At 44.1% G+C, this 19,823-nt stretch overlaps 1 protein-coding gene across 1 annotated transcript in view; it reads left to right on the top strand.

Annotated features, from left to right (window-relative positions):
* Window positions 1–9,253: 9,253 nt before the first annotated feature.
* The window catches only part of LOC121558198 (CMRF35-like molecule 3), a 15,961-nt gene continuing 5,391 nt past the window's right edge, over window positions 9,254–19,823 (top strand). The window contains exons 1-4 of the mRNA XM_045211672.1: window positions 9,254–9,312; window positions 9,914–10,249; window positions 10,384–10,542; window positions 17,014–17,064. Coding sequence (XP_045067607.1) covers window positions 9,273–9,312; window positions 9,914–10,249; window positions 10,384–10,542; window positions 17,014–17,064 — 586 coding nt within the window. The 5' untranslated portion in view covers window positions 9,254–9,272. The remainder of the gene's footprint in view (window positions 9,313–9,913; window positions 10,250–10,383; window positions 10,543–17,013; window positions 17,065–19,823) is intronic.

The following is a 19,823-nucleotide window of genomic DNA, read 5'->3' as shown; positions in this document are numbered from 1 at the left end:
TCAAGGTTGTAAGGCAACAAATAGGAAAAATGTCAAGGGGGGTGAATACTTTTGCATGCCACTGTACATGCACGCAGGCAACAGACACACACACTGCAACCATTGTTTATGATACACTGCATGACCTAAAGTATGTGGACACTGCAAGTATGTGAACACCTGCTCGTTGAACATCTCATTCCAAAATCATGGGCAATAATATGGAGTTGTTCACCCATTTGCTGCTATAACAGCATCCACTCTTTTTGGAAGGTTTGCCACTAGATTTTGGAACATTTCTGCAGGGACTTGCTTCCATTCAGCCACAAGAGCACTGATGCTAGGTAATTAGGCTTGGCTCTCAGTCGGCGTTCCAATTAATCCCAAAGGTGTTCAATGGGGTTGAGGTCAGGGCTCTGTAAAGGCCAGTCAAGTTCTTCCACACCGATCTCAACAAACCATTTCTGTATGGACCTCACTTTGTACTCGGAGGCATTGTCATGCTGAAACAGGAAAGGGCCTTCCCCAAAATGTTGCCACAAAGTTGGAAGCACAGAATCGTCTAGAATGTCATTGTATGATGTTGGGGTAGCGTTTCCACTTCACAATAACAGCACTTACAGTTGACTGGGGCAGCTCTAGCAGGACAGGAACTTGACAAACTGACTTGTTGGAAAGGTGGCATCCTATGACGGTTCCACGTTGAAAGTCACTGAGTTCTTCAGTAGGGCCATTCTAATGCCAATGTTTAACTATGGAGATTGCATGGCTGGGTACTATATTTTATACACCTGTCAGCAACGGGTGTGGCTGAAATAGTTGTTTCCACTCATTTGAAGGGGTGTCCACATACTTTTGTATATACATTGTATGGTGTGTGTTCCACAGGGCCAGACTCCAATCCAGATACAGGAATCACAGGGTGTGTAAGAGAGGGTAACATCAATACAACAACCCAAGACTCCACCTACCAAACCCTCAATACAACAACCCAAGACTCCACCTACCAAACCTTCAATACAACAACCCAAGACTCCACCTACCAAACCCTCAATACTATAACCCAAGACTCCACCTACCAGAACCTTATCCACAAAACAACAGTCCCAAACTAATGCTGCGTTCATAACACGTGGGAAACTCTCAAAATACTTATAGTAAACTGGGAGCAACAAATTGTAAGCATTCACATGCTGTGAACTAATTTAGAACGCTGATTGGCTAATATCAAACTAAATGCCTCAACCATGAAATAAAAGTACAGCTATCATGCTTGTAAACAAATTATAGTGTTCAACAACCATATTAATATATTGTTTTAATATACATATTGTTTTGTTGTTGTATTTAACTGCTGAAAATGCTGTTGTCAAGGTAATTTCCTTAGTGTGACGTCGGTGGTCAGTATGTGGGTGGAGTTAGAGCTCAGAGATGATAGACAAGTTTCCCACTAGTAATTACCAGTTGGAGGGACGTTCAAGTGGAATGTTCTCAGTCGTATGCTAATATTGACACATTTATGAGATGTTATGAACACAGCATTCATGTGTGACAAACTCACTTAATGACAGGAAAGTGAGTCAGTAAAGTCTCTGTAACATCAGAATAATTTTTATGCTATGAAAATCCATTCTGCACCATACGTTCTCAATTACTGTAAATGTGGATCAATGAAATGTTAAACATATAGAATGAAATAGACTGATATATAATTTAACTATATTGTCATCATCTCAGTTATGTCTCCTCTGCTGAAAAAAACATGGTAACTTCAGATCAGAGTTTTTCAATTTAAAATTATTATACACTATACACTATACATTATACAATACTTGCTACCAATAGAATGTTATTTATATGGGGGATACAATCTTCCCAACTCTGCAGATTTTGCTGCGAAGAGACAGAATAATTAGATAATTTGTTTTGGTACTGTCCATTTGTAGCTTGTTTTTGGTCACAGGTCCAGGAATGGCTGAAGGATTGCAATATTTACCTGGATGTCACGAACGTCGTAAGATGAAGCTGACCAAGGCGCAGCGTGATATGCGTAAATTTTTTTATGAGTACTTTAACAAATACAACAAAATGATACGTGAAGTCTAAAGGTACACCAACACAAACCTATACAGAACAAGATCCCACAATGACTAGAGAAAACAGGCTGCCTAAGTATGGTTCCCAATCAGAGACAACGAGCCACAGCTGCCTCTGATTGGGAACCAACCGGCCAACATAGAATACACAATCTAGAATAAACATAGAAAATACAACATAGAAACTACACACCCTGGTTCAATATAAAGAGTCCCCAGAGCAAGGGCGTGACAGTACCCCCCCCCCCCCAAAGGCGCGGACTGCGACCGCGCCACACAAACACAACAGGGTAGGGGCCGGGTGGGCATTCCGCCTCGGAGGCGGATCCGGCTCCGGGCGTGACCACCACTTTCTCTCCACCTCCCCGTTGCGCTCCTGGTCTGGTCTGGCACCACTGACTGGAGCTGGACCCGACGACGGTGGATCAAACCGTACAGGCTCCGGACTGGAGCCGCTGGCCGGAGCTGGACTGGACACCGGTGGAGCGGATTGCTCTGGCTCTGGAGTGGATCCGCTGACTGGAGTTGGACCGCACCCCGGTGGAGCGGATTGCTCTGGCTCCGGAGTGGAGCAGCTGACCGGTGCCGGACCAGGCACCGGTGGAGCAGGAACGGGCCGGACTGGGCTGACGACGCGCACCACTGGCTTGGTGCGGGGAGCAGGAACGGGCCGTACCGGGCTGACGACGCGCACCACTGGGTTGGTGCGGGGAGCAGGAACGGGCCGGACCGGGCTGACGACGCGCACCACTGGCTTGGTGCGGGGAGCAGGAACGGGCCGTACCGGGCTGACGACGCGCACCACTGGCTTGGTGCGAGGGGCAGGAACAGGCCGGACCGGGCTGGCGACGCGCACCACTGTCTTGGTGCGAGGGGTAGGAACAGGCCGGACCGGGCTGGCGACGCGCACCACTGGCTTGGTGCAAGGGGCAGGAACAGGCCGGACCGGGCTGGCGACGCGCACCACTGGCTTGGTGTGAGGGGCAGGAACAGGCCGGACCGGGCTGGCGACGCGCACCACTGTCTTGGTGCGAGGGGTAGGAACAGGCCGGACCGGGCTGGCGACGCGCACCACTGGCTTGGTGCAAGGGGCAGGAACAGGCCGGACCGGGCTGGCGACGCGCACCACTGGCTTGGTGTGAGGGGCAGGAACAGGCCGGACCGGGCTGGCGACGCTCACCACTGGCTTGGTGCGGGGAGCAGGAACAGGCCGGACCGGGCTGGCGACGCGCACCACTGGCTTGGTGCGGGGAGCAGGAACGGGCCGGACTGGACTGTGGAGACGGACTGGAGGTCTGGAGCGAAGAGCTTACACAACCCGTCCTGGCTGAATGCCTACTTCTACACACTCTGTGTGAGGCATCAGCACAGGACGTACAGGGTTGTGCACTCGTACTGGCACTACAGCACGTGGCACTGGCGCAGGATATCCGGGACCGAGGAGGGGTACTGGAGGCCACGAGCGTTGAGCTGGCACACTCCGTCCTGGCTGCATGCCCACCTTAGCACAACACGTGCTTGGTGCTAGCACAGGACGTACAGGACGCTAGCACAGTACGCAGCTCCTCATAACTCGGAACCTGCCCAGTCTCACGCTGCCTAGCCTAAGTACGGGGAGAAGGAACGGGCCGTGCCGTACTGGGAGCACACACCACTGACTTAGTGCAGGGATCAGGAACGGGCCGGACCGGACTGGTGACACACACCACTTGCTTGGTGCGAGGAGCGGGACTGGGTTTCCTCATAAACCTCCGCTCCCTCTGCTGCCTAATCAGTGCCTCTCGCCGTGCCTCTACACTCTCCTTCTCCCTTATCGCCTCCTGTAGCTCCTCCCTCTGACCAATTAACTCCTGCTCCCTCTGGACCAATAGCCCCCGTAACCTGGTGGCCTCCTCTCCTAGTCTGCAGATTCGCCCTGTCGCTGCCTCCTGCTGCCTCGTCGTCCACGCCGTGTGCCCCCCCCAAAAATGTTTATTGGGGTTGCCTCTCGCCTGTCTGACGACGGCACTGTTGGCGCCGTTTCTCCTCTCTACAACGCGCCTCCACAGTTTCCTCCCACGGACGGCGATCCATACCGGCCTGGATTTCCTCCCAGGTCCAGGATCCCTTCCCGTCCAGGATCTCCTCCCAAGTCCAGGCTGTCTGTTCCTGGACATGCTGCTTGGTCCTTTTTTGGTGGGATCTTCTGTCACGAACGTTATTAGATGAAGCGGACCAAGGCGCAGCGTGATATGCGTACATTTTTTTATGAGTACTTTAACAAATACAACAAAACAACAAAACGATACGTGAAGTCTAAAGTTACACCAACACAAACCTATACAGAACAAGATCCCACAATGACTAGAGAAAACAGGCTGCCTAAGTATGGTTCCCAATCAGAGACAACGAGCCACAGCTGCCTCTGATTGGGAACCAACTGGCCAACATAGAATACATGATCTAGAATAAACATAGAAAATACAACATAGAAACTACATACCCTGGCTCAATATAAAGAGTCCCCAGAGCCAGGGCGTGACACTGGAGCTAACCTTGCAGATAGCACTACAGGTTGATCTGAAAAATCATAGTCAATCGATCAATAATATAATAATACTTTTAGCAAAAACGTTTATTTTTAATTTACAATCTGTGGAAACAATGAGAATAGAAGAGTTTAGAACTTTTGTGAAACATCACAGCACAGTTGAAAAATATATGGCAAATAGAAATCCAATATGGATGGTGTTAACAGATGGATGGGAGGTGTTGAATGGAGCTGAAAGATGGGACGAATAACAACTAGCAACAACTACTAACAGCAAGATAACTAATGTAAAGCATACTGTGTCCATAATAAGTATAAGGTTATAGGTTGAGAGTTTTTGTGAAAGAGCACAGTTAGAAAGATATGGCATATAGAAGCAAACCGGATGGACATCATGAAAATGATCGGAGAGGTTGAGGGTAGAGGAAGTTCAGGAGTAAAAACAAACAAAATATAATTATTGTAAAATTGACTGTGTCCATAAAATGTATATAGTATGTATAAACTGGAAGTAGAGGCCTAAGCATTGTTGTTCACTAGTTTACTCCAATTAGGGAAGGGGTGGTGGGGTTAGAAAGTAATCAAGGGAAATCTATTTCAAAAAAGGATATGTATATATATGTATGTATATGTATTTATATGTATGTACAGTGAGGGAAAAAAGTATTTAATCCCATGCTGATTTTGTATGTTTGCCCACTGACAAAGAAATGGTCAGTCTATAATTTTAATGGTAGGTTTATTTGAACAGTGAGAGACAGAATAACAACAAAACAATACAGAAAAACGCATGTCAAAAATGTTATAAATTGATTTGCATTTTAATGAGGGAAATAAGTATTTGACCCCCTCTCAATCAGAAAGATTTCTCTCTCCCAGGTGTATTTTATACAGGTGACGAGCTGAGATTAGGAGCACACTCTTAAAGGGAGTGCTCCTAATCTCTTCTTGTTACCTGTATAAAAGACACCTGTCCACAGAAGCAATCAATCAATCAGATTCCAAACTCTCCACCATGGCCAAGACCAAAGAGCTCTCCAAGGATGTCAGGGACAAGATTGTAGACCTACACAAGGCTGGAATCGGCTACAAGACCATCGCCAAGCAGCTTGGTGAGAAGTTGACAACAGTTGGTGCGATTATTCGCAAATGGAAGAAACACAAAAGAACTGTCAATCTCCCTCGGCCTGGGGCTCCATGCAAGATCTCACCTCGTGGAGTTGCAATGATCATGAGAACGGTGAGGAATCAGCCCAGAACTACACGGGAGGATCTTGTCAATGATCTCAAGGCAGCTGGGACCATAGTCACCAAGAAAACAATTGGTAACACACCAGGCCGTGATGGACTAAAATTCTGCAGTGCCCGCAAGGTCCCCCTGCTCAAGAAAGCACATATACATGCCCGTCTGAAGTTTGCCAATGAACATCTGAATGATTCAGAAGAGAACTGGGTGAAAGTGTGGTGGTCAGATGAGACCAAAATTGAGCTCTTTGGCATCAACTCAACTCGCCGTGTTTGGAGGAGGAGGAATGCTGCCTATGACCCCAAGAACACCATCCCCACCGTCAAACATGGAGGTGGAAACAATATGCTTTGGGGGTGTTTTTCTCCTAAGGGGACAGGACAACTTCACCGCATCAAAGGGATGATGGACGGGGCCATGTACCGTCAAATATTGGGTGAGAACCTCCTTCCCTCAGCGAGGGCATTGAAAATGGGTCGTTGATGGGTATTCCAGCATGACAATGACCCAAAACACACAGGGGTGGCTCAAGAAGAGGCACATTAAGGTCTTGGAGTGGTCTAGCCAGTCTCCAGACCTTAATCCCATAGAAAATCTGTGGAGGGGAGCTGAAGGTTTGAGTTGCCAAACGTCAGCCTCAAAACCTTAATGATTTGGAGAAGATCTGCAAAGAGGAGTGGGACAAAATCCCTCCTGAGATGTGTGCAAACCTGGTGGCCAACTACAAGAAACGTCTGACCTCTGTGATTGCCAACAAGGGTTTTGCCTCCAAGTACTAAGTCATGTTTTGCAGAGGGGTCAAATATTTATTTCCCTCATTAAAATGCAAATCAATTTATAACATTTTTGACATAAGTTTTTCTGGATTGTTGTTATTCTGTCTCTCACTGTTCAAATAAACCTACCATTAAAATTATAGACTGATCATTTCTTTTTCAGTGGGCAAACGTACAAAATCAGCAGGGGATCAAATACTTTTTTCCCTCCCTGTATGTGTATATGTATTGTGGCGTACAGCAGGTCAGCCACCAGGGGGAGACTCGTTGAGGCCTGGTAACAGATGGAGTATACATCATGAGGAGGTGGCTCCATCTGCTGGACATGCCAGGTATTGGGGCTGATTGGGAGCTGGTGAGTAATTAAGGGCGGATTGCTCACCAGCTGTGCAAGGCCCATAAAGCTGCCAGAAGAGCAGCACATGGGGGAAGTAAGATAACTTCCGTGTAGTTGGAGACGGTATCCTGGAGAGGGTCTCATGGGAGAGACCTAACCTTTTCTTTTGATTATTTTATTAATAAACACCCTTGAAACCGAGCTACTCATACTCTGTCCAGGTCTGATCTGTATAAACGTCTTGACGCAACACCTTGATCTGCCACAGAGAAAAAACAACATATGGGAAGTGATGCAGACAATTACATTGATGGAAGTTACAATCTATCTGCAATATTAAAGCTGATCCACCACCACCACCCCCCCCCCCCCCACCAAATTAAAAAATAAAATAATAATAATAACTCTATCGGAGAATTTGACTTATACATTGTTAACGTGTGTGTGAGTGTGTGTACATCTGTATACGTGTGTGTGTGTACGTGAGTGTACGTGTGTGTTTACGTTTGTTTACGTGCCCGTGTTGTGTCTGTACGTATGTGTGTACGTGTGCATGCGTGTGTGTGTCTGTGCGTGAATGTACGTGTGTGTGTACGTGTGTGTGTGTGTAAGTGTATGTGTGCATGCGTGTGTGTGTCTGTGCATGAGTGTACGTATGTGTGTACGTGTGTGTGTGTAAGTGTGTGTGTGTGCATGCGTGTGTTTGTGTGCTTGTGTGCACATCTGTGTCTTTCTTCACCTAATGATTCTCCTCACTGTCTAACATGTTGATGATGAGGAGGATGGTGAGGATGAAGAAAATACAACTTCTACCCAGAATGCAGTGGACCCTCAGCCCGTGTCCAACGCTGACCCAGAATGCATTGCTCATGACCCCTCCCTCTACCAATCAGCCTATCAGGCGCGGGACCACAAAGCATTGGATGTCTACCAGAGCCTTAACAATGTCACAAACTCTGAATAGACTCTGTAACACTAATTGAAGTCTAATATGTAATTATATGCTCTGTAGTCTGAAGAGAAGAGGTCGTCTGATTGTCTGGTTGTGACACAGTGTTCTTGTTACCAGAGCTGGTGACCAATTACATTTTATTTAATTCCATTTCAATACAATCAATGAATCACAATTCAATTTATCATTGATGACCATCATTTTCCATGTTGACTTTTCAATCCATGAATGGAATTTCACTTCCTGAATTGACCTAGTTGAAACATATAGTTTATTCGAATAACTGTAAGCTCGTCCCCAGGATCAATAGAGAGAGAGAGACCCGGCTGGTGGTCAAGATTTGAGTATGTATTAATCAGTACTGATAACATTCTGTAGGGGGCGATGTGGAGGTCGTTCTATTGGTTTACTGAGATCTCAGTTGCTTGTCTGTTATGTGATGACATCATTCATTAAGGGAGAGTTGGGTTGTAGAGGGATGTTTCTTCTGTTCAGAAACTCATCTGTTGAGTTGATCATTTACAAAGACTGTATTTGGATCAATGAAATGTCAGAAAAAGTAATAAAATATATTGATGTATACTTTAACTATATTGTCATCATCTAAAATATAATATGCCATTTAGCAGACGCTTTTATCCAAAGCGACTTACAGTCATGCGTGCATACATTTTTACGTATGGGTGGTCCCGGGGATTGAACCCACTACCCTGGTGTTACAAGCGCTATGTTCTACCAATTGAGCTACAGAGGATCATCTCAACAATGTGTTCCTGCTCTGCTGAAAGAAACATGGTAACTTTAGAACAGAGAAGTTAACAGTTTTCACACTTAGTCACCCACAGCTAGCTGAGATCTCTTATGGTTTAGAAATCTAACATCCGGCTGGATTGAACCAGTTTCCATCTGCAGCACATAGACCTCCAGACACTAGTGTCAATTCAAAGCAATCACCAGGATATGTAGACTAATGCCCTCCCCCTCCACCACCACTGTCACCACCATCACTATTTCCATCTTTCTGACATGCAGAGAGAGAGGGAGAGAGGGAGGGGGGTGGGGTGTCAGAGGAGGGAGGAGCTTTCAATAGAGGAAGAAAGAGCTCTTCAGAAACACCCAGCTGTCAAACACTGTCTAACTGCTGATGGTTTAGTAGGACTGAGAGTAGCTGACAGACAAGCTGTTGTGGACCTGTGCTTGGTGGTATCGTAAAGTAACTTAAACAGTATAGTAACTGTGATAGTAAAGTAACTTTAACAGCATAGTAACTGTAATGGTAAAGCTACTTTAACAGTATAGTAACACTGGTAGTAAAGTAACTTTAACAGAATAGTAATTGAGGATTAACTGTCCAGAATGAAGATACTCCATGTTGTCTCCTGCTGTCTCCTCTCAGGTGAGTTCTGTCTGTCTGCCTGTCCACCTGTCTGTCTGTCTGCCTGTCTACCTGTCTATCTGTATGTCGGCCTGTCCACCTGTCTGTCTGTCTGTCTGCCTGTCTGTAGTCTGTATCAGTTTCTATAGTACTAGACTGTGTACTGTCTGTCTGTATCAGTTTCTATAGTACTAGACTGTATACTGTCTGTCTGTAGTCTATATAAGTTTCTATAGTACTAGACTGTATACTGTCTGTCTGTAGTCTATATAAGTTTCTATAGTACTAGACTGTATACTGTCTGTCTATAGTCTGTATCAGTTTCTATAGTACTAGACTGTATACTGTCTGTCTACAGTCTGCATCAGTTTCTATAGTACTACACTGTATACTGTCTGGATGATATAGTATAATAAGTTAATGATTTGTCTATAAGGAGCCAGAACATGATACACTAGAGATGTGATCAGATGATATATCTGCATATTCATGGTAGAATGTACTGAACTTTAAAAGGTGAGGTCCTCTCACCTCTCACTTGATGGGTACAGTAGGACTATGAAGGTGTTGAGGACAATGAGGTTCAATTCCTCTTTAGTGACCGTATGTTTCTGTTTGACAGCTCTCTGTGTTGTGGAGTCAGCCATCACTAAGGTGACTGGAGTTGTTGGGGGAAAGGTCACAATTCGGTGCTCACATGCAGATAAATGGTTTGGAAAAAGCAATGACAAGTACTTCTGTGGGAAGAAATGTGACAGTTACAACGACGTTCTGGTTCAAACTCAGAAGAACAATAACTATATTGAGAGAGGAAGATACGCCATACATGACTATAGAGATGGAGACTTCACTGTTACCATTAAGAACCTGATGAAGTCCGACTCAGGGACCTACTGGTGTGGAGTGGACAGATCTATAAAAGATTCATACCAAGAGGTGCATCTCATAGTTACAGATGGTAAGTTAACACTCAATCACATTTGTCTTGAAATATTCAGAGGTTATTGTTTGTTACAGGTTTCATGACATCATTAGAGAAAAGCTAAATGGTGACAGTATTAGTGGAAGCCTGTTCTTCTGTTTTACACACAGCTCCTCCTAAACCGTCAACTGTCACTTCCAGACCTCATGTCTCCACAACCCTCACAAACCTCTCTGCAACATCCCCAAACCTCTCTTCAACATCTTCTAACATCTCTACAACATTTCTGGCATCTGGAGACATCAGTGGTCACTCTTCATCAAGAGCAGGTATGATGAATCTTTCATCTTAGACATTACAACTAATATGTTGTGATATGAAATGCTGTAATGCTGGAGGAAATCAATTGGATCTGTTCAAGCATTGGACAAATCTCTCTCTCTCTCCTCTCTCTCTCGCTCCCCTCTCTCTCTCTCTCTCTCTCTCTCTCTCTATCTCTCACACTTTCTCACTCTCTCTCTCTCTCTCTTTCTCTGTCTCTCCCTCTGTCTCTCTCTCTGTCTCTCTCTCTCTCTCTCTCTCTCTCTCTCTCTCTCTCTCGCTCTATCTCTCTCTCTCTCCCTCTCACTCTCTCTCTCTCTCTCTCTCTCTCTCTCCGCTCTCTCTCTCTCTCTCTCTCTCTCTCTCTCTCTCTCTCTCTCTCTCTCTCACACTTTCTCACTCTCTCTCTCTCTCTCTCTCTCTCTCTCTCTCTCTCTCTCTCTCTCTCTCTCTCTCTCTCTCTCTCTCTCTCTCTCTCTCTCTCCCTCTCTCTAGATTCTCCTCCCTTAGACTATTCTCCTGGTGCAGGACAGAGTCAGAGTGCTCGTAAGTTTCATATCTACTGATTTGAGTGGTGACTAAATATGGTGTAGATGTGAGTCTCTCAGAGACCTACAGGAAGTGATGCAACACTTGAGGTTTTGGGCTGAGCAGCTGCTGACACCATGTCCTTTGTTGCTATGGTTACTCTGATCACTACAGTCTCCTCCTTTATCACACCTTTATTATCTATCCTCTTATTATTATTACTATTATTATCATTACTCCATTATCTGTCTGTCTGTCTGTCTGTCTGTCTGTCTGTCTGTCTGTCTGTCTGTCTGTCTGTCTGTCTGTCTGTCTGTCTGTCTGTCTGTCTGTCTGTCTGTCTGTCTGTCTGTCTGTCTGTCTGTGTGTCTGTCTTCCTGGCTGCCTCCCTGCCTGTGTGTCTGTTTGTCTGTCTGTCTGTCTGTCTGTCTGTCTGTCTGTCTGTATGTCTGTCTGTCTGTCTGTCTGTCTGTCTGTCTGTCTGTCTGTCTGTCTGTCTTCCTGGCTGCCTGGCTGCCTGCTTGCCTGTCTGTCTGTCCGGCTGCCTATCTGTCTTCCTGCCTTACTGAGAGACTGACTGACCAACCCGCTGACCAACTGAGAAACCAACTGACCGAATGAACGTTGTAACTATCTCTGGTCAGCTCTGATGGTATCTATGATATATACAGTACTCTGTAAAGCCTCTCCTCCTGTCTGTGGTCAGGTCTGATGGTATCTATGATATATACAGTACTCTGTAAAGTCTCTCCTCCTGTCTGTGGTCAGGGCTGATGGTATCTATGATATATACAGTACTCTGTAAAGTCTCTCCTCCTGTCTGTGGTCAGGTCTGATGGTATCTATGATATATACAGTACTCTGTAAAGTCTCTCCTCCTGTCTGTGGTCAGGTCTGATGGTGTGGACCAGTGTTGGTCTGGTAGTCATGGTGACGGTGTTAGGACTGGTCCTGCTCCTGTTCTACAGACAGAGGAGAGGAACCAGGAGAACACCACCACCACCACCAGTGTGTGTGTGTGTGTGTGTGTGTGTGTGTGTGTGTGTGTGTGTGTGTGTGTGTGTTTTGTCCAAAACAACTTGTAATGCAGAGGTGATAGACAAGGAGGTTGGCTGTGTGTGATGGTAAACTAAACATCTTATGGTTGACTGTGTGAGTCTATAGCATCCTCTAGTGGGATTGTGGTGCAACCTGCTAACATTCCATGAAGAAAAACAGTGGCAAACAACACTTGTTGATGGTTGAGGGCCCTCCACTTCTTTTCATATATGAACATGTATTTATTGTCATTGGTTCTCTAAGCAGGTTAACTTTGTGTATGAGGAGATCAGAGAGGCAGACAGACAGACAGACACACTCCCTGTGGTCATCTCTTCAGTCTACTCTACTGTCAACTCACCTACCAACTCTACAAACTACCCTTCTGGCCAAGACTCCACAACCTACCCTGCTAGCCAAGCCTCTACAAACCCATACTTGATTCCACACTGTGACATCTATGCTAACGCTATCTGCCACAAAGATAATATAAATCCAAGCTATTCTACTGCAGATCGCCCAGCTTCTCTCATCTACTCCAATGTGGATCTACCCAAAGATTCTAGAGTCTCTTCAAGCCCTCCAACAGCCAGTGGAACCCAGGATGATTCCATCTATTCTACAGCCCAGCTACCCAAAGATACTGTAGAATCTACAAGATACCCTGCTGTACACCTCTCTAAAGACACTCCAGAAGACGCCATCTACTCTAAAGCCTAGCTACCCATAATAACGTAGGACTATATAATCTATACAAGGGATGCGTCTCAAATGACACTCTATTACCTATCCCCCATATGGCCCTGGTCAAAGGCAGTGCTCTATAGAGAACAAGGTGCCATTTGGGATGAAGGGAAGCTCCCTGTAGAGAGTTGAAGGGTTTTCACCACAGAGCCGCCATCTTGGAATGACATGGAAAAACCCAATCCCTTTCATGTTTCAAATCCTCCTTGACATATTATATTCAAACAGCTCATGTGGTTTTACTGTATATAATGTATGTAAAATATTAACATCTAGGTTTCAAATCAATTTTATCACCAGATTTTGTGAAAGTCAACCAACATTATCGTAAATATTTGTGTAAATGTGAACTATGTGTTTAGTCATATCATTTTGGCTTCATTTTGCCTGTTATAATAATGAAGACAGTAATACCATAATAGTCAGTTGTACCTTTGAGATTTACATATCTATTATATATGTACATAAACTGTACCTTTTAACTTTTAAAGCACTTCATTAAAACTCATCAAAATGTTTAAAACAGTGTGAATGTGTAGTATTAGTGTGTAGTGTGTGTTTTTCAGTGTGTGTGGAGAAAGAGGAAGACTGAGACACACCCACACCTTACACACACACACACACACACACACACACATACACACACACACACACACACACACACACACACACACACACACGCACACACACATCCACCCACCCACACACACACATACAGACACGTACGCACGCACACACAGATACACACACACACAGATACACACACACTGAAAAACCACAGAGAGAGCAGACTCAATAGCATCACTGGTACTGTAACAGGAGTAGTAAAGGGTTGAGTGATTGTAGACAGTACAGGGAGAGATGAGACTTCACTGGGAGAGAATCATGATGACTGTCTGTATCACTACACTACATCTCCTCTCAGGTAGGTTTACAGATTTATACTTACACTAGAGACTGGTCCTAGATCAGGTCTACACTATTACACTAGCGACTATATTGATGTATACTTTAACTGTATTGTCATCATCTCAACAATGTGTTCCTCCTCTGCTGGAACAAACATGGTAACTAGAACAGAGAAGTTGACAGTTTTAACACTTAGTCACCACAGCTAGCTGAGTTCTCTTGTGGTTTGGAAGTCTAACCTTCGGCCGGTTTGAACCAGTTTCACTCTGCAGCACATATAGACCTGTAGACACTGAGGTCACTACAGAGAAATCATCAGGATGTGTAGGCTAATGCCATCCCCTCCCACCACCACCATCACTACCTCAATCTCTCTGACAATAAAGCCTTTTGAATTTAATTTAATTGAGAGAGGGAGAGGGAGAGGGAGAGGGAGAGGGAGAAGAGAGAGAGAGAGAGAGAGAGAGAGAGAGAGAGAGAGAGAGAGAGAGAGAGAGAGAGAGAGAGAGAGAGAGAGAGAGAGAGAGAGAGAGAGAGAGAGAGAGAGAAATTTGTCCAAAGAATGAACAGTTACAATTGATTTCCTCCAGAATTAGAAGCATTTAATATCACAGCTTGTTAGTTGTAATGTCTGAAATGAGAGACTCATCATACCTGTTCTTGATGAAAAGTGACCACTGATATCTCCCTGTATTCCAGGTACCTCAGTGGTGATCATTGTGTGTGTGAGTCTGGCTGTGCTGGTGGTTGTTGTCATCCTCCTCATATTCTACAGGTTCTGGCAGAGCAACAAGACTCTAGGTGGGATACCATCAAACACACACACACACACACACACACACAAACACGTCCACTCACGCATGCATACTCACATCACATTCACACACACATGCGCAGGCACACACACACATGCGCACGTTCAAACTTGCACACACATTACATTACATTACATTCTAATATGTAATTCTATGCTCTGTATTCTGAAGAGAAGAGGTCGTCTGATCGTCTGGTTTTGATACACAAGTGTTATCGTTACCAGAGCTGGGGTCCAATTGAATTTATAACAATAATCCCAACTCAATTTATCATTGATGACCATCATTTACCATGTAGACTTTTCAATCCATTAATGGAATTTCACTTACATAACCGTAACCTCGTCCCCAGGCTCAATAGAGAGCGAAATAACCGTCTGTTTGTCGAGATTATAGGATATTTATTCATCAGTACTGATAACATTCTGTAGGGGGCGATGTGGAGGTCATTCTATTTGTTGACTGAGATCTCAGTTGCTTGTCTGTTATGTGATGACATCATTCATTAAGGGGGAGTTGGGTTGTAGATGAGGGATGTTTCTTCTGTTCAGAAACTCATCTGTTGAGTTTATCATTTACAAAGACTGTATTTGGATCAATGAAATGTCAGAAAAAGTAATACAATATATTGATGTATACTTTAACTATATTGTCATCATCTCAACAATGTGTTCCTCCTCTGCTGGAACAAACACGGTAACTTTAGAACAGAGAAGTTGACAGTTTTAACACAAGTCTAACATCCGGCCGTATTGAACCAGTTTCACTCAGCAGGACATATAGACCTGTAGACGCTGAGGTCACTACAGAGAAATGAGGATGTATCAGCTAATGTCCACCCACTCTACCACCACCATCACTATCTCAATCTCTCTGACATGCATTTTATACTGTTTATTTCACTTTTGTTTATTATCTATTTCACTTGCTTTGGCAATGGAAACATGTGTTTCCCATGCTAATAAAGCCCTTTGAATTGAATTGAATTGAATTGAGAGAGAGAGAGAGAGAGAGAGAGAGAGAGAGAGAGAGAGAGAGAGAGAGAGAGAGAGAGAGAGAGAGAGAGGGGGAGAGAGAGAGAGAGAGAGAGACAGAGACAGAGAGAGAGAGAGAGAGAGAGAGAGGGGAGGGTGTTAGAGGAGGGAGGAGCTTTCAACTAAGGAAGACAGATCATTTCAGAAACACCCTGCTGTCAAACGAATAGCTGACAGAGAAGCTGTTGTGGACCTGTGCTAGCTGGTAGTATAGTCAAGTAACTTTAACAGTATAGTAACTGTGATAGTAAAGTAACTTTAACAGTATAGTAACTGTGATAGTAAAGTAACTTGAACAGTATAGTAACTGTGATAGTAAAGTAACTTTAACAGTAGAGTAACTGTGATAGTAAAGTAACTTGAACAGTATAGTAACTGTGATAGTAAAGTAACTTTAACAGTAGAGTAACTGTGATAGTCAAGTAACTTTAACAGTATAGTAACTGTGATAGTAAAGTAACTTTAACAGTAGAGTAATTGAGGATTAACTGTCCAGAATGAAGATACTCCATGTTGTCTCCTGCTGTCTTCTCTCAGGTGAGCTCTGTCTGTCTGTATCAGTTTCTATACTACTGTCTGGATTATATAGTACAGAAGGAATAAAAAAATGTACTTGTCTATAAGGTTTTACAGTTCTGAGTTTGTTTTTCACATGTACCTTATGATAATGCACTGAACTTAGAATGCTTGATATGTTGGTCTTTTACCTTGGTTTATGCAGGGTTAAAGTAAGATTATGCAGGGTTAAAGGAAGATGTGCACGGTTCAAGTATGATTTGTGCAGGGATAAAGTAAGAATGTATCTCAAGGTAGATACAGTATAGAAGACAAGGGAGATGGAGTCTTCTATGTGACCATCAAGAACCTGATGAAGTCAGACTCTGGGACCTACTGGTGTGGAGTGGAGAGATTTATAAAGGACACATACCAAGAGGTGCATCTCACAGTTAAAGATGGTAAGTTAACACTACATGTAAATTGATATCTAGTAATGAACTTCCTGACTTATATCCCCTGACATAAAGTTGTTTCAGTATTGGTGTTTATATGTACTTTCTACTGACTCACAGCTCCTCCTACTCCTACACCGTCACCTGTCACCTCCAGACCCCATGTCTCCACAATCCTCCCAAACCTCTCTACAACGTTTCTGACATCTGGAGATATCAGTGGTCACTTTTCATCAAGAACAGGTATGATGAATCTCTCATCTCAGACATTACAACTAACAAGCTGTGATATTAAATGCTTCTAATTCTGGAGGAAATCAATTGTAACTGTTCATTCTTTGGACAAATTTCTCTCTCTCTCTCTCTCTCTCTCTCTCTCTCTCTCTCTCTCTCTCTCTCTCTCTCTCTCTCGTTATCTCTCTCTCTCACTCACTCTCTCTCTCTCTCTCTCTCCTCTCTAGATTCTCCTCCCTCAGACTACTCTCCTGGTGCAGGACAGAATCAGAGTTCTGGTAAGTTTCATTTTGTGGAGAGCTGCTGCTGATACAATGGCCTCCGTTGCTATGGTTACTCTGATCACTACAGTCTCCTCCTTTATCACACCTTTATTATCTATCCTCTTATTATTATTATTATTATTATTACACTACTCCATTATATATCTGCCTGCCTGCCTGCCTGTCTCTCTCTCTCTCTCTCTCTCTCTCTCTCTCTCTCTCTCTCTCTCTCTCTCTCTCTCTCTCTCTCTCTCTCTCTCTCTCTCTCTCTCTGTCTGTCTGTCTGTGTTTTGTCTGCCTGTCTGTCTGTCTGTATGTCTTTCTGTCTGTCTGTCACCTGACAGACCCTACCAACCAACTGACCGACCAAACAACTGACCAATCTTCCAACCTATCTTACTTTACTTTATTAACTGACCTATCCACTAGTCTACCGACCAACCCACCAGATGACCCTGGTAACGATCCATCAGTCTGATATCTATAGCCTGTAAAGCATAGGGTTGAGTTATTCTGGTCATTTCTGGAAAACCTGGAAGATTGGGGAAAGTTACTGAAATGTTGTAACCCTGATAAAGTCTCTCCTGTCTGTGGTCAGGTCTGATGGTATCTATGATATATACAGTACTCTGTAAAGTCTCTCCTCCTGTCTGTGGTCAGGTCTGATGGTATCTATGATATATACAGTACTCTGTAAAGTCTCCCCCCCACACACACACACACACACAAACACACACACACAGACAGGACAGGTCTGGGGATGGTGGTGTGTGTGTTACTAATGTGTTACTGTGTGTTCTCCAGGTGTCCTGGTGTATATGGGGTCAGGTCTGGGGATGGTGGTGTGTGTGTTACTAATGTGTTACTGTGTGTTCTCCAGGGGTACTGGTGTATATGGGGACAGGTCTGGGGATGGTGGTGTGTGTGTTGGTCCTCATTCTCATCATATTCATCAGACAAAGGACCAGAACAAAGATAACTACTGGTGAGACACACACATGTTGTTTTACTATCCTTGTGGGGACCAAATAATTGATTCCCATTCAAAATCAAATTTCCCCTAACCTTTAACCCTAACCCTAACCCTAACCTTTAACCCTAACCCTAACCTGTTTTTTGAGCCAGTTTGAGCCAGTTTGATACAGCAGGAATATAATCCTGCAGCAACAGGAAATTTTATTATTATTTGAATTATAATTCATGGTCATTTTTGTAGGGGTGGATACATTTTTTTTCTCTCTCTCTCTCTCTCTCTCTCTCTCTCTCTCTCTCTCTCTCTCTCTCTCTCTCTCTCTCTCTCTCTCTCTCTCTCTCTCTCTCTCTCTCTCTCTCTCTCTCGGGGTTTCCACCTAACTTATTTGACTCATATGCTCTCCTCAACACCCACCTGTTTTTCTGTCTAATGTTGTCTTCCCTCTTCCCTCCCTCTGAAATGAAGAAACACAGAAGTACAGTACAGTAGAGACTAGCTAAATGTAGCATCACTGGAACATTATGCCTGTGTACTGTCTCTGGGTGTTCTAGGTGATCTGATGTTCTCTGGTGTTGGTCTGGGTGTTCTAGGTGATCTGATGTTCTCTGGTGTTGGTCTGGGTGTTCTAGGTGATCTGATGTTCTCTGGTGTTGGTCTGGGTGTTCTAGGTGATGTGATGTTCTCTGGTGTTGGTCTGGGTGTTGTTCTACTACTGCTGGGTCTTCTGCTGTTCATGTTCTTTAGACAGAGGAGAGACAGAGACTGGAAACCAACAGGTACGGTAGTTATCACACACAATCGTTATTTAAAAAACACAAAAATATGTCAAAAAATAAATATACATTTTATAAATGAAAACAGTTAATTAAAATAACATAAATCTTCAAAGATAAATTATAAATAAATCATCTATGTTTGTTTTCCTCTTCAGTATCCAAACACTCCAACCAGGATCAAGACACAGGAACCATCGCTAACCACATCTACTTCACAGCAACCAATCAGATCCCAGATTCAGCCTGCGATATCACCACCATCTACACCATGGCAACCAATAAGAATGCAGATACAGCCTGTGACTTCACACCATCAACGCCACGGCAACGAATCCTTGTGCAGATGACATCTACTCCAATGTTGGTCTGTCTACAAAGGTTCCATACAGTGTGACCTATGCTACTGTCAACTTCCCCAGAGATCCAGCCTGTCTCCACTATGCTACTGTCAATTTCCCCAGAGATCCAGCCTGTCTCCACTATGCTACTGTCAACTTCCCCAGAGATCCAGCCTGTCTCCACTATGCACCTATCAACTTCTCCAGAGATCCAGCCTGTCTCCACTATGCTACTGTCAACTTCCCCAGAGATCCAGCCTGTCTCCACTATGCTACTGTCAACTTCCCCAGAGATCCAGCCTGTCTCCACTATGCTACTGTCAACTTCCCCAGAGATCCAGCCTGTCTCCACTATGCTACTGTCAACTTCCCCAGAGATCCAGCCTGTCTCCACTATAATACTGTCTCCTTCAGTACAGACTCTGATGCTAGTAACCACCCAGACACTCACCCTACAGATGTAGACACCTCATAGATGTACTGCACCATTAAACACTCTGCTACATAGTCTACTACTTTCACTGATCTGTATGGCAAATCCTGAATTCATGTTTTCATTTATTAATGTTTTCACTCATTTGTGTTTTTAATTAATTTGTTTATTTGATCGTTCATTTGTTAATTCGTTTATATATTAATCAATCATTAAGTTATGTGTTTGTTCTTTCTTTCATTCATTCATACATA

This window comes from Coregonus clupeaformis, chromosome 38 (assembly GCF_020615455.1).
Source record: "Coregonus clupeaformis isolate EN_2021a chromosome 38, ASM2061545v1, whole genome shotgun sequence".
Classification (NCBI taxonomy): domain Eukaryota; kingdom Metazoa; phylum Chordata; class Actinopteri; order Salmoniformes; family Salmonidae; genus Coregonus; species Coregonus clupeaformis.
This window is presented reverse-complemented; position numbering and strand designations above follow the sequence as displayed.